The following is a 14,026-nucleotide window of genomic DNA, read 5'->3' as shown; positions in this document are numbered from 1 at the left end:
TTATACATGTGTCTGCACCATTAGACTGTGAGTGCCCAAAGGCAAAAGATCACAACTTAGTTATCTTGGTATCCTCCAAATTTAGCAATTTGGCAAATACTCTATATTTGTTGATTGAGTGACAGTATTTATACTCAGAACTAGACACCCTGAGGTATATATAAAAAAGACAAAACATAAAATGCACTCCTTCTCAATAAGTTTATTAGTTCACAACAATTTAATGCAATAATTTAATATATTTATTAATAATATTAGATGCGCCACATATGTACCATTTAATAGTGCTTACTATATCCCAGGCACTGAATCACTGAATTAAACACACATACCTGGTTTTTAACTCATTTACTTCTCAAAATAACATGTAAGTATTGTTATTATCCCCCAAATTACTGGGTGGGTAAAATTAGGCTTGGAGAGATTAAAGAATTTGCTTGAGATCTCAAAGTGATTGTCAGAGTACAGGCATTTCCAACTCCAAAATTCATGCTCTTAAAAAAATTTTTAAGAATTTATTTTTTTTAAGTTTTTATTTATTTACATAATCTCTGCACCCAATGTGGGGCTTGAACTCACAGCCCCGAAATCAAGAGTCTCATGCTCTTCCAACTGAGCTAGCCAGGCACCCCCTAAATTTATGCTCTTAGCCTTTGTGCTATAGGGCCTGAGTCAAGTTTTGTACAATACAGTTTATACCGTCACTATTACAAGGCAATATAATAAAACACAAAATCATATGGTTCGATTTGCAAATAAAACATTTAAATCAGGTTATTAATTATTTGGTACATACAAGAAACCGACACTCATGGACTTTCTGTGTAAGCACTTTACGTACATGGTCTCATCTGATCCCTCACAATCACCTGTGTCGGGAGCTCTATTCTCCCCATTTAGGAGAAATTGAGGCTCAAGGAGGTTAAATAATTTGCCAAAATGCACAGTGCTGTGTTGAGCTGACAAACTGAGATCTCTCTTCTACTCCATACTGCCTCAGATTGGTAGGAAGGGCCAAGCAGAGCATTTTGGTGGAGGCGAGTGGCTTGAGCAAAGATAGAAGACTGGAATGAGCAGGATAGCTGTGAGAAGGAGCAAATAGGCATCTGGCTGGCTTAGTTGGAGGAGCCTACGGCTCTTGGTCTTGGGGTGGTGAGTTTGAGCCCCACGTTGGGCACAGAGCTTACTTAATTAAAAAAAAAAAATTAAAGGGACGCCTGGGTGGCTCAGTAGGTTAAGCATCTGCCTTCAGCTCAGGTCATGATCCCCAGGTCCTGGAATCAAGTCCCGCTTTGGGCTCCTTGCTCAGCGGGGAGCCTGCTTCTCCCTCTGCCTGCCGCTCCCCCTGCTTGTGCTCTCTCTCTCTGACAAACAAATAAATAAAATATTTTTTAAAAAATTAAAAAAATAGGCATCAAGTCTCATCCTCTAAGGAGCAGAGGGTGGGGCTTCCTAGGCAGCTCCGCCCCTGCAGAGGATTACAACATGGTGAGGTGGGGGTAGGGGTTTGGGGTTCCTGGAAGGTGACTGAAGCCCATAAGGCTGGCCCTGTGCCCATTGTGTGGCTAAAACTGGCCCCGCCCAATAGTGCTGGTGGGAGAGCCATGGCCTGAGGGCTAGTTCCTGGAAGTCTAGCTGCCACCCGCCCCCACAAAATGCTGCATCCTAGGTCTGAATGTCTCCCAGAGTCAGACTGTCCACTGGCTGGCTGCAGTTCTGTGCCAAGTCTCTCACACAGGAGTGCGGCCTCCAGATAGGTTAGTCTTGTTCCCCAAGCCCCTGAGACGCTCTGGTCTCCAGGCTTTGAAGCTTCCATCTCCTAATAATAACAGATTCACTTTCCTATTGAGTTCTTTTCATCTTCTCAGCACCACTAAATAGGTATTATTATCATCATCTCCATTTTTCAGGTGAGGAGAGAAAACTCAGAAAGTTTGGGCTGCCCAAGCCCACATAACCAGGAAATGCTGAGACTCAAGCCCAGGTCAGGATCTGGTCCTCCCTCATTCTGCTATACACCATGCTCATGTCTCTTTTGAGATTTAGAATGAAGCCCCAGGGGTTATTTCTTCTGGGCTACTCTGGACTCATCTATTAGTCTTCATCCATTTTGGGTTCAGGGCTAGGCTCTGCTAGCAGGGCATAACTCTTAGATGTCAGAGTCTGGGAACTTCAGTCTTACACAACTCCCTCGACCCGTAAGCCCTGAGCTTTTTTGGTCTGAGAATGGGGCTCAGTCTCCCCTCAACTCCTGCGTCAATCCTCTAAGAATTCTTATCACTGGAAAGGACCTCCTCAACTTTTTTTTATCCTATCCTTACCCAAACTAGAACACAAGGAAAAACCCCAGTGGATGGCTTAGGAGATCTGGCTCCAATACCTGGGCCTCGGTTTACTTTAGTAAGAGGGGCCTTAACTATTCCCAGGTCCCAGACCCCCTCCACTACCTCCCCCTGCCATCCGGGGTAACCGCCAGGCTCTGGTGCCTAGGATAACGCCCAGCCCTCCCCTTGCCTCCTGTGGCTGCCTCCCCTTTCCGTCTGTTGAGAGAGGAAGCCAGGGGGTGGCGGGTGCAACCCTGCAGGGCACTGATAAAGGGCCAGGCCTGCCCCCGCCCCCTGGGGCCACTGCGGTCAGGCCAGCAGGCAAGCAGGCAAGGCAGCCATCTCCCTCTGGGACCCATGGCCCTCCCCTGGTTCCACCTCTACCACCCCGCCCTACTCGGGAAGCTGGTTGCATAACCCAGTGGGGTGTTTGGCAACACTGCTTGTGGCTTGACCTAATGCTGGTGGTGGTGTGCACATGCGTTGGGGTGAGGGGGGATGGATTGATCAGGGGTGACAAGTCAGCCTTTTGGGGGTAGGTGAGCAACATGGATGGAGAATGGTGTAACAGTAAAGATATGTTGCCATGTTGTTCTCCATATTCTGTCTGCTACCTTTGCTGAAGTGGGGGAATCTTGGGATAGGAAAATATTAGGTATTCTGCCTTGCCCAGCCACAAGCACTACCCATCCAGGCTCCTAATCCCCTGCTAATCATAGATCAGACAAAGGAGACTGAAGAGAGAAGGCTGTTGACTCTGGACATCAGAAATCTGCGAGGAGGAGGCTGAAGGAACCATTCCCACCCCTGAGGGCTGTCAAGGGTGTTCTGGAGGCAGGACACAGCGTGGGAACGGCAGTCATGGCCTCTTCCTATAGGAGGGGAGTAGGAGAGAGGTGGGAAAGACACTTCTGCCTGGCCTCAGTGAAGGCTGTCTGTTCACTTAGTCCACCCTACATGATCATGTCTGTCCCCCTGAAATAAGCAGGAAACTGCTTCAGATACTTCTATGAATGCCTATTGCTTACAAGATAAAATTGTCCCTAGCTTGACTTTCAAGCCACTTTACAATCTAGCCTCAAATTTCCCAGGCTTATCTTCTACTACTTCCTACCCCCACACCCCACCCTAGTAGACCCAAAGTACTACCCTATGTTTTATGGCTCTGTGCCTTCATATCTTTGCTTGGAATACCCTTCTCCCTCTCTCTGCCAGGTGAACCCCTAGTCATTCTCCACAGCCCCACTCAATTGTCACCTCCTCTGTGAAGCCTTTCCTGAATTTCATCAAGCAGAAATTCAACTCCATAGCACTTTATATAGACCTTTACTAGTGTAATTCCCCAACGAGACTGAGTGAGGACACAGACTATGTCTTATTGATCTTTGTGTTCCTGGAGTATAAAACATAGTAGACACTCAATAAATATTCGCTGAATGGATTAATGAATGACGAGGCCTGTGTTATCCAGTTGTATCTGCAATGCCACAACGGTGTCCTGAGCTGGTAGTTTTCATTCAGTAAATGTTTGTGCACTAGCTGTAACCTGATACCGTTATTTAATCAGCCACAAGTGTGACTATCACCACCCATCATCCTCTCTGAGGGGCCCGAATAAGTCTGCCACTGAGAGAGCTATGTCTGAATACCCAGATGCCAGGTACGTGACCCAGATTCATGCCCAGGTCATCAAGAGATTCTGGACCCACAGGTAACGTGTCATGGAGCCATGGGTCCCCTCTTGTCCTACATAGATCATGCATATAGAATCATGATCTCCTGGGATAGAGCTGAAATCCAAAGTGTTTAACCATGGGTTTGATGTGGGGGTTGATCAATCCCCCCCCCCCCCCCCGCCTCCCAGGCAGAAGCTGCAAGGAAGCTGTATCAAACTGCCTCTTGAGTTGCTTGGTTGTGGTGCTAGTTGTGGAAGGTCCCAAGGGAGAACTGGGGTGCTGATGTAGAGGTGTCAGGGCAGGGAACACTTGGAGGAGGACTCCCAGCAGCTATTCTTTATCAACTGGGACAGAATATTTTCAATATCTGAACAGTGAACATGATCCTATCAGAGGATGTTGGCTGTGTACCAGCTTCGCCTTGGGGTGCCACCCATCTGCCTCCCCATCTTTAATTGTTTCCAATAGAACTTGAACTATTGTAAGAAAAAACAGAGAAAAAGTCTAAGCTGCAGCTGTAAGGACTGAAGCTAGACATGGGAAGGACTTTCCTTACAGTTGAGAGTCACTAAAAGGAAGCTAGGAGGAAGCAAGACTCCTCTGGTCTCTGGAGAGAGATCTGTTTGGCCTGGGTCTTGGGTTGTGTGTTGGAGATCAAGGGATGATGGAGTGACTTCTGGGGGTACTTGCTGGCCTGAGAAAGAGCTGTCTGGGGGTGCTGGGGGATAAACCTGATATCCTACACACATGTGCTGGCCTGTCCAGAGAAACACAGCTGCCATGTGTTTGGGGTGCCCTGCCTGAAAGAAAGGAGGACAAAGGGCACCCAGGGCCCCCTTTAACAGAGGTGAATACTGTCCCTGCTGGGCACCCCCATGCACACCTAACTCCCCTCACACACTGACAACAAACCTGGCCAAGAAAGAGGCCATTGTCCTAGGACATCTGAGGCTGCTGGGGGAGGGGAGAAGGCTACAGGTGAAAGGACACATCAAAGCAGCAACTGCCCCTCCTCCCCAAAATAGCTCCCCTACCTCTCTCCCAGAACCCAGGCTTTCCTGAAGTAAAAGCAATGCCCTAAATGCCCACCTGCCTAAACAACTGGGACACTAGACATTTGATCCTTATCTTCAGCTGCCATCCACCTTGCTATGACTCAGTTTCCCTGTCCCTAAGAGAGTCAAGGGGACAGAAGGAAGGAGGTTAGACTTGTATAAAGTTTAGAGGTCACCTTGGAGTGGGCTACCAGGTTGGAATTTATCATATGCATAGGAGAAACGCAGGCCTGGCCGGACTCCTGGGCTCAAAAGGAGGGCTGGGAGGCGCTGGAAGCCATGTGTGCCCCCGCTGGCTGGGAGCAAGGTGGGGGCGGGGTGTGGGCAGAAACCACACCGGGCTCAAGTTTCCTCTCTTGGCCAGAAGGGGCAGGAGGAGAGGAGGGCCACGGGGAAAGGGGAGGGTTGGAGGAAGGACGGAGAACTCAGGCCGAGGTCTTCGGAGAGGAGGCTGGTGCGCCACCCGGCGCTCCCCGTGCTCAGGCCGAGCCTCCACACTCAGCGCTCAGTAATGGCCCGGGGGCGGGGCGCAGCCCTCCCCCGTTTTCAGAGGTAGCAGGGATCCTCACCCAGGAGGTGTCAGCGCAGGCCCAGCCTCCCCAGAGACAGCACCGGGAGCCACATCTCTCTCCTCACCCAGCTCGGACCCTGCCACAGGTGCTTGAGGGGCGGGGTGGGTGGGCGATTCCAGTGGGATCCAAGCGGCAAGCTGGGGAGGTGGAGGTGGCAGACGAGAAAATCACCAACTTTCTGCACATCCCTAGGAGATCTCAGGCCCTCCCAGGCTGCCCCTGGTTTAGGAATCTGACATCTTTGGGAATTCATCTGGGAGAAGACCTAGATGACTTATTGAGCACTCTGAGATTCTTGGGGTGAGAGGCTGTAGATGGGGACCAGACAGTGGTCCTCTGAGGCATCTTTGAGGGGCCGAGGGTGAACCTGAGTAGCCCTTCAGCAGGGGACTGCCCCCGGGGAGCCGATAGACTCTTAGGTGTATGGTACCAGCCTTTCCCCTACTCTATTCCATCTTGCTGCCCTGTCTGGCCAGCTGGGAGGATTTGGGGGAAGGTGAGGAACTGGAGACACTGGATGCCTGGATGGGTGGGGAGCACGGCAGAAGGATGGGGTGGTGGGCGCAGGGCTGTTGAGCTCTTGCCTCCTTTGCCCCTTGTCATCTCCGGGCCTGGGCAGTCGAGCTCAGCTAGAACTGGCTGGGAGAGGAGGGCGTCCTACCCCAGTGCAGTTCCTTCAGACCAGAAATCTTAGCAGCTTGGGAAGTAGGAGGCTGGGTAGCAGTGGAAGAGAAGAGGAAGGTAACAGATCTGCTGGGGCTGGGATTCTCTAGTCATTGGCCCCCAGATGACTGGAGTTTGGTTTCTAGGGACCGAATGAGGATAACACAAACGTGTCCCTTTCTCCCTTGTTCCCATACACCTGTTTGAGTCACGTATACCCTCAGGAGACTAAATCTCACTCTGATTAACTCTCTCTCTCTCTTCCCTTTTCCTCCGTTCTCTTTCTCTATTTCACCTCTATGTGTCTCTCCCTCTTTTGGGGTTGGTCCTAATATTTCTGAATAGCCTGCTCACCTGCCACTCCACACCCCAGGCTTCGTGGATCCCTCCTCATCCCTTCCCTGCTTCTACTGATAGCTGGACAGGTGGGGTGGTCTAATCAACCTCAGAACAGGATCCCAGAGGCAAGCACCCTCTCTCTTTCTCCCCGTCAAGGCATCCCTCCACAAAGGGTCCTCATTTTGAATCTTTAAATATAAAGCTCTATATCATTCTGTGAGTACTCAGAGACTGTGATAAGAGCTTTCTGGGTAGGGCCATCAGGATCAGAGTCAGGAGGACGGATTATAGTCCCTGGAGATGGCTCCAGTCCTACCTGGTACATGTTGGTAGGGAGGAAGATGGCTGTGTGACCCCAAAGTGCAGGTTAAACTGGAAAGTGGGAACTGTATGTTGTAAAGCAAAAGGGACACAGGGAGGCCCACTCTACTTTCCCAGGATCTGTTGTTTCTGCATCTTCTGTGATGCTCTGTTTGACTCCATTCTGACTACACCCTCCTATACCGCTAGTGGCCAGCCCCAGGCCCCCAGGCCCATCCTGGAAAGGTAGGCTCCTAAGACCCAGAGGGGCCTATGCCTGGTAGATAGACCACCAACAACCACTGAGTATCTGGGGAAAAACATACTACTCCTCTTTGGCCTGGTGCAAACTTGCCACTGCACCAGAGAGGTGGTTGGAGCTGATCCAGAGATTCTCATCAACTCCCTCTTCTCCGGCCTCCTGCCTCCCGCAGGGACCCTTCTGGATTCTCATTTCCCTGTCCCAAAGGTGCATGAGAAGGGGCTGATATCTAGTCTCAGAGGCCAGGGCAGCTTAGAACCCAGCTTTGCCTCGGTCTGAAGCTAGGAGAAGTCTGGAGGTCATTTGCCAGGCTCTTTTCTGGCTTTGTGTTCTTTCCTGTAAATACATATGGTTGGACTAGTTTAGCGTTTTTCAAGGTGGGGTGGGCCTCTGGCATCAGAAACACTAGGGCGCTTGTTAAAATGCTGCTTGCTGGGTACCTGCACCTATGAATTCAATTCAGTAGGTCTGGGACGACTCGCAGGAGCCCATGTTTTTACAAGTACAACAGGTGACTGCGGTGCACAATCAAGTTGGTGACTGCCTCCCGCAGTCCTGTCTCCATTTAGTGGAAGAGACTGAATGGGGAAGTGATTTGCCCAAAGTCTCGCATTTGGAAGGCCAGAGAACCTGATCTCCTGCCTGCCTCCTAGGGCGGGATCTTTGTACTGCACCTAAGAGTCAGATCCAGGAAGATGCAAGGAGGGACAAAGTTGCGGGGCGGGGGGGGGGGGGGGGGGGGTGCGGTGTGGTGTGAAGGACTATGAGGCAAGAGTCATTGTCCCTGCCCCCTAACCCCCTTCTCCATTCACTTTGCCTTTGGGCAATTTCCTCCAGAACCTGGGTGGGGGAGGGTGGGGTTCCGGTGTTGAAATGGCATCCTGGACAGACATAAACACCCCACCCACTTTGCCCACTGGCCAAGCGCCTGTGCCTACAGCAGCTCCCAGCCCTGGGGATGGCAGTATAACAAAAGGGTGGGGGGGCAAGGGCTAAGGGAGATCCTCCTTCCAATGGATAATTTGGAGTTCTTACTAATTTTGGGTTAAGTCAAAGAGTAGATTTCATATTGGATAGCTGTGACAGGCCATCCTTGTGGTGATCTCAGGTCATGCAATTTGAGGTCATCCCATCCTATCCTCTGTCCTTTTATAAGTTTCTCCCACCCCCAGCCTGCCTGCCTTTACTTATATGGTAGGGGTGGGGTGCTGTGTCTGGCCCTAAGATATTGGGAAGCCCCTGTGAAATCTGCTGGGCATCTCTTGTTAAAGGCTGGGCGAACAGGTGCAGGGAGATGGGTGTCAGGGGATAGGGAGGCAGGATGAGGAGAGGGGCAGATAGAGAGAAGATGAAGGCGGCGGGGTGGGGGAGGATTTGCTGAGAACAGTAAGCTGCCCGAGCAGAAAGGGACCTCTGAGTTCAACTTATCCAACTCCTTGGTTTTATAAATGAGGAAACAGAAGCTCAGAGCAGCGGCGATGGCTTGCCCAACCTCACACTGCTGCTCTGCGGCTGACTGGCAGCTAGAGCTCAGATCAAAAAAAGGTGGTGGGGGGGGCGCCTGGGTGGCTCAGTTGGTTGGGCGACTGCCTTCGGCTCAGGTCATGGTCCTGGAGTCCCTGGATCGAGTCCCGCATCGGGCTCCCTGCTCGGCGAGGAGCCTGCTTCTCCCTCTGACCCTCCCCCCTCTCATGTACTCTCTCTCATTCTCTCTCTCTCAAATGGATAAATAAAATCTTTAAAAAAAAAAAAAAAGTGGTGGGGGGGGGGCTGAAGGGGACTGTGTTTTTAAGGCTCTAAAGAGATATTCCCTCAGAAGAAAAGAGACAGATACCACAGAAAGAACTGACTGAGGTAAACCACCACTAGAGGCTTAGAGTATGGAGACCCAAGAGTGGGCTGGCAAGGTGTCCGAGAGGTCAGTACAGGCTCGCAGAGTCAGCTAGTACAGCTTCCAGACCTGCGCCTGCTGTCTATCAGGTTGGGTCTCAATTTCTGAATGGACCTTATAGGATCTTTGTGAAAATCAATCTCAAACTAATGCTTGTAAAACATCAGCACAGTTCTTGACAGTGCTTAATAAGTCTTTGCTATGATTGTTATATTACCTTAGGAACCCTGGAAGCCTGGCTGTGTGGGTTGGGGTATGGCCGAGATGACCCTACAGGGACGTAGGACAGAGGTCCAGTGTCTCCAGAGACCATTCCTCCTCTGCTGCCTCCAGCTGATAAGCCTCTTATCAGGCCCAAGCAGGGGAGCCCAGAGTCAGGATAGGAGGAGAAGGCAGAGCTGCTATCAGCCACCAGGCCTGGGCCATATCTCAGAGAAGGGGAGGGGCTGTCTGCTTTGCTCTTCCCACAACATGCTCCTTGGGGATCCCCAAGCACTCATTCTCAACCTTGGAAGATGAGACAGAGGAGGAAAACTGAGGACAGAGGAGGAAAGCAGGAGTGATCCCTGATGTTGCCCCAGAAAATGGGGAAAAAAACCCCCAGAAGATGTGACTTCTGCCCTGGCCAGTGATACAGTTTTGGGGAGTAAGAAGAAGGGGAAAGGGAAGGCATCTCGTCTGAAAAAGAAGGTAAGGACCCACTGTGCTCCCAAAGGACCTGACCACAGCCATAGCAGGTGAGGTGGAGATCACACTGCAGAGAAAGCCTTTGTAGCTTAAGGAGTCGGTTGATGAGGACAACATAATTCGGGGGATGAGGCCTCTCCTTCTCTCAGGTGAGGCTGCAGGGAGCTCTCCATGGAGGCAGGACAAAGTTGCTGGCACCTAGCAGGAGAAGCCTTAACCTATATCTCCTGGTTTTATTATTATTATTATTATTACTATTATTATTTTTAACCTGTTCCTCCTTTGACACAGGTTTCTGGGGCCTTTTGTGCTTTGGGGATCCTGGACCAGGCCCTGGCCCAGTAGGATGCCCCCGTGTCCTCCCCAGCAGAGCAGGGACAGGGTGACACAGTTGCCCGCTCCAGAGCTGGGCGAGATGGAGCTGACTTGGCAAGAAATTATGTCCATCACTGAGCTGCAGGTGAGCAGATTTGGGGGGACCTGGGGGAAAGAGCAGAAAAGCAGGGAGTCTGGCTGGGACTGGGGCAGGGGGCTGGAGAAAGCAGGGAATGTTCCAGGCACTGGAAAAGGAAGGGCTGGAGTAGGAGGGAGATCTGGATGGAAGACCAGAATATTAAAGGGAAAAGGGTGTGGAAGAGCAGGGGAAAGTAGTGGTGGGGAAGGAAGGATCTGATTGGGGGTGTAAGCTCTCTCAGCAGCCACTCTGCTCACATCTCTCTATCCCACCTCCTGCCCCGCCTTCCTTTTCTCACCTTCTTTCCTTCGGAACTCCCCCTCTTCCAATCCTGCCCATCTTCTTCCCTCATTTCCTCCCCTGTCCTCAGATGCTGGGCCCCTTTCCCTCAGGTAGCAGAGCAGTAGTTCAGGGGCCTGGAGAAGGTGGGGGGGGGGGGTCAGACTATGACGGGGTCCTCGCCTCCTACTAGTTGGACAAAGGGGTGTCTGTTGGCCTAACAATGATGCCTTTGTCCCCATCTGGGCTGGAGCACGGTGGCTCCTCCATGTGAGTTGGGGGCCCTGTTTCCAGCATGTTCTCTCCTCCTCTCCGCACCTGGGCAGGGACAGAGGGACTGAAGAGGAGAGGGTAGAGTTTATGCTGGCTCCCCAAGGTGCCTCAGCCCCCAGACCTGGCTCTGCGCCGCCCCCCCCCTTCTCTTCCCTGCCACAATGCCCGGGGCCATCATGATCTGCCCTAAGCCCTCCTCCTGCTCAGCAGCTCCCTCTGCTGCGCACCCAGGGCATGGCCAGGGTCTGAACTTGACCCTTTTGACCCTAGATAACCACAGCAGGAAAGGGTTGGGGGGGAGGGCGGTCATCATAGATAACAACTTCTTGTCTTCCTGAAGGAAATAAAGGAAGAAGTGCCATTTCAACCCAGTAAGAACTTCTCCTGAAGAGGAGGAGATTCCGTATTGTTGCAGCGTTAGATAGTCCTTTCCAAAGTCTGACCTCAGTGACTTCCATTCCTGTTTAAGCTGCTTTCTGCTTGAAATAGCTGCACTGCAACCTTACAGGAAGCTTCGAATGATTTTTAGCACTTTTCTGTTCCCCTGTTATCTTACTGTGTCTTTCAGAAGGACCCAGCTTGGTCCTGAGAGAGAGCTGGTTTCTCTTCAGCCTGTCTCCAAAACCTCTTTGTGTCTTTCCTTGCAGGGCCTAAATGCTCCAAGTGAGCCATCGTTTGAGCCCCCAGCCCCAGCCCCATACCCTGGGCCCCCGCCACCCCCAACTTACTGCCCCTGCTCAATCCACCCAGATGCTGGCTTCCCCCTTCCTCCACCACCTTATGAGCTTCCAGCACCCACATCTCATGTCCCAGACCCTTCATACTCCTATGGCAACATGGCCATACCAGTCTCCAAGGCACTGACCCTCTCGGGGCTGCTCAGTGAGCCCCTCCCAGATCCCTTGGCTCTCCTGGACATTGGGCTGCCAGCGGGGCCCCCCAAGCCCCAAGAAGACCCAGAATCTGACTCAGGATTATCCCTCAACTATAGTGACGCTGAATCTCTTGAGCTGGAGGGGACAGAGGTTGGTCGGCGGCGCAGCGAGTATGTAGAGATGTACCCAGTGGAGTACCCCTATTCACTTATGCCCAACTCCTTGGCCCACCCCAACTATGCCTTGCCACCTGCAGAGACCCCCTTAGAACCCTCCTCAGGCCCTGTGCGGGCCAAGTCCACTGCACGGGGGGAGGCGGGAAGTCGGGATGAGCGTCGGGCCCTGGCCATGAAGATTCCCTTCCCGACGGACAAGATTGTCAACTTGCCGGTGGATGACTTTAATGAGCTGTTGGCACGGTACCCACTGACGGAGAGCCAGCTGGCATTAGTCCGGGACATCCGACGGCGGGGCAAGAACAAGGTGGCCGCCCAGAACTGTCGCAAGAGAAAGTTGGAGACCATTGTGCAGTTGGAGCGGGAACTGGAGCGCCTGGGCAGTGAGCGGGAACGGCTTCTCCGGGCCAGAGGGGAGGCTGACCGGACCCTGGAGGTCATGCGCCAACAGCTGACAGAGCTGTACTGTGACATTTTCCAGCATCTGCGGGATGAAGCAGGCAACAGCTATTCCCCTGAAGAGTATGCTCTGCAACAGGCTGCTGATGGGGCCATCTTCCTGGTGCCCCGGGGGACCAAGATGGAGGCCACAGACTAAGCTGGCCCAGAGGGGTGGGACTGGTGATGGAGATTTCCTTTATTCCCTTCTGATAAAGGTACTCCCCAGAAGAAGCTGGGTTCTCTAGACCAGAAGGGGACAATGGGAAACCTGGCGTTTGGAGGGTCCAAGGTGTATTCAGTAAGGCTCGCCTTGAGACAAGTGTATGAGGGGAGGGCTGGAATCTCTTTTCTGTGATTCAGCTTCCTAGGTCTCCAAGCTCCACCTCGTTTGAGCTTTGGTATATAAAGCGCTCTACACAAATAGCCTTCCACTGTGTCTTCCTTCTCAAGAGAGGGTGATGAAGCCGAGTACTGAGTTCAGTGCTTGTTAGCGGTGGGGAGGGAACCCTGCCAAGCTCATTTCTTTCTCCTGCAGCTCTGTATGACAGAGGTATGCAAGAAATTTGGGCCTGAGCAGTGTGATCTATCACCTTCATCTCCTTTTTCAGAGCCAGAGGTCATGGATGATCTGAGGAATCCCACCCTCCCTGGGGGCCCACTATTTATAGAGTGGCCATTGCTGCCAACGCTGGCTACACCCTCTGTGCAAGGTCCCTGAGGTTCAGACCTCTCCTGTCTGTGGAGCACAGAAAAGTCTAGAATGCCCATAGGCCTTTTTTCTGTTCTCTCCATCCTGGCTACTTCTATTGGATTTCCTCATCCTGATGTGCCAGAGCTCTCAGAAGTCTGAGATGCTCTTGATTTGAGAGAATTTGATTGGACATCATAGTTTCAAGGGACTTCATACCCGAGTCTGGGTAAAACCTGCTCCCCGAGGAGTAGGTTATGCCTTTCGGGAACTTTTGTCTCCTTGGTTACGTTAGACACACTATCCAATCATTTTGGGGCCTCCCTTTTCTAGATCCTCAAAGATCTAGGGTCTTTTATTTTTTTCCTTAAGTAGAACACGATTAAGTTCTAGAATCCTTTATCACATCAAACTCCAAACTTCTCTCACACTACACCATCTCCTTGAATGGAGTTGGGTGGTTCCTATCTCTCCAGTCACTGGATTACACAAATTACCTCTTTGGGGTATTTTACTTCTATTTATACTTCTACTCAACTTTAGTAGCTCCATTCCAACAAGGAAAACGTACTTTTACTTTCAAGATCTGATAGACATTCAGTTGTGAGACATGAAAAGCAGACAATGATCAAAGGTGTAGAGTCTTCACGCTCACAGATTCTCAGAAACGTGGTCTCTAAGCTAGGTTAGGGAATGAAAGCAATTTAAGGCTTCTGATTCCTAATAGATCTGAAAACAGTTCCAACTTGTGAACTTTCTCAAAAAATTGAAAATGCAGGATCAAGTTGTAAAGGGCAGTGCCTGGGATTAGCTGTTCAGCAACTTGATTAGTTCACCTAAAGGACATCAGGCAGTTTTTTTTTTTTCACTTCTAAGCAAGCTCCCAAAAGTTGTAATTCAGAGGCAAATTTAGACATTTATCCAACACTTGAGCACCTAGGTTCTAGTATTGTTCTAGGCACTGGAGATAAAAATGGGGAGAAATGCCCCCCTCTCCTGAAGATCTTTTGTAGTACATTACTTGGTGTGTACCTAACTAAAGCGAAAGGTGGAACAGCTTTGGAGCATGAT

The 14,026-nt window shown here is 51.1% G+C and overlaps 1 protein-coding gene across 2 annotated transcripts; it reads left to right on the top strand.

Annotated features, from left to right (window-relative positions):
• The first annotated feature begins 5,451 nt into the window (after window positions 1-5,451).
• NFE2 (nuclear factor, erythroid 2) lies at window positions 5,452-12,688 on the top strand. Of its 2 annotated transcripts, XM_036124225.2 has the most exons (4): window positions 5,452-5,712; window positions 9,305-9,772; window positions 10,061-10,229; window positions 11,423-12,688. In XM_036124225.2, exons 3-4 carry the CDS (start codon window positions 10,116-10,118, stop codon window positions 12,422-12,424), a joined length of 1,116 nt encoding a protein of 371 aa, XP_035980118.1. In that variant the 5' UTR covers window positions 5,452-5,712; window positions 9,305-9,772; window positions 10,061-10,115; the 3' UTR covers window positions 12,425-12,688. The 2 variants fall into 2 exon arrangements, with proteins under 2 accessions (XP_035980118.1, XP_035980117.1); XM_036124224.2 differs by lacking the exon at window positions 9,305-9,772.
• The last annotated feature ends 1,338 nt before the right edge of the window (window positions 12,689-14,026 follow it).

This window comes from Halichoerus grypus, chromosome 6 (assembly GCF_964656455.1).
Source record: "Halichoerus grypus chromosome 6, mHalGry1.hap1.1, whole genome shotgun sequence".
Taxonomy (NCBI): Eukaryota; Metazoa; Chordata; class Mammalia; order Carnivora; family Phocidae; genus Halichoerus; species Halichoerus grypus.
The sequence above is the reverse complement of the archived record's forward strand: the minus strand, read 5'-3'. Positions and strand labels throughout refer to the sequence as shown.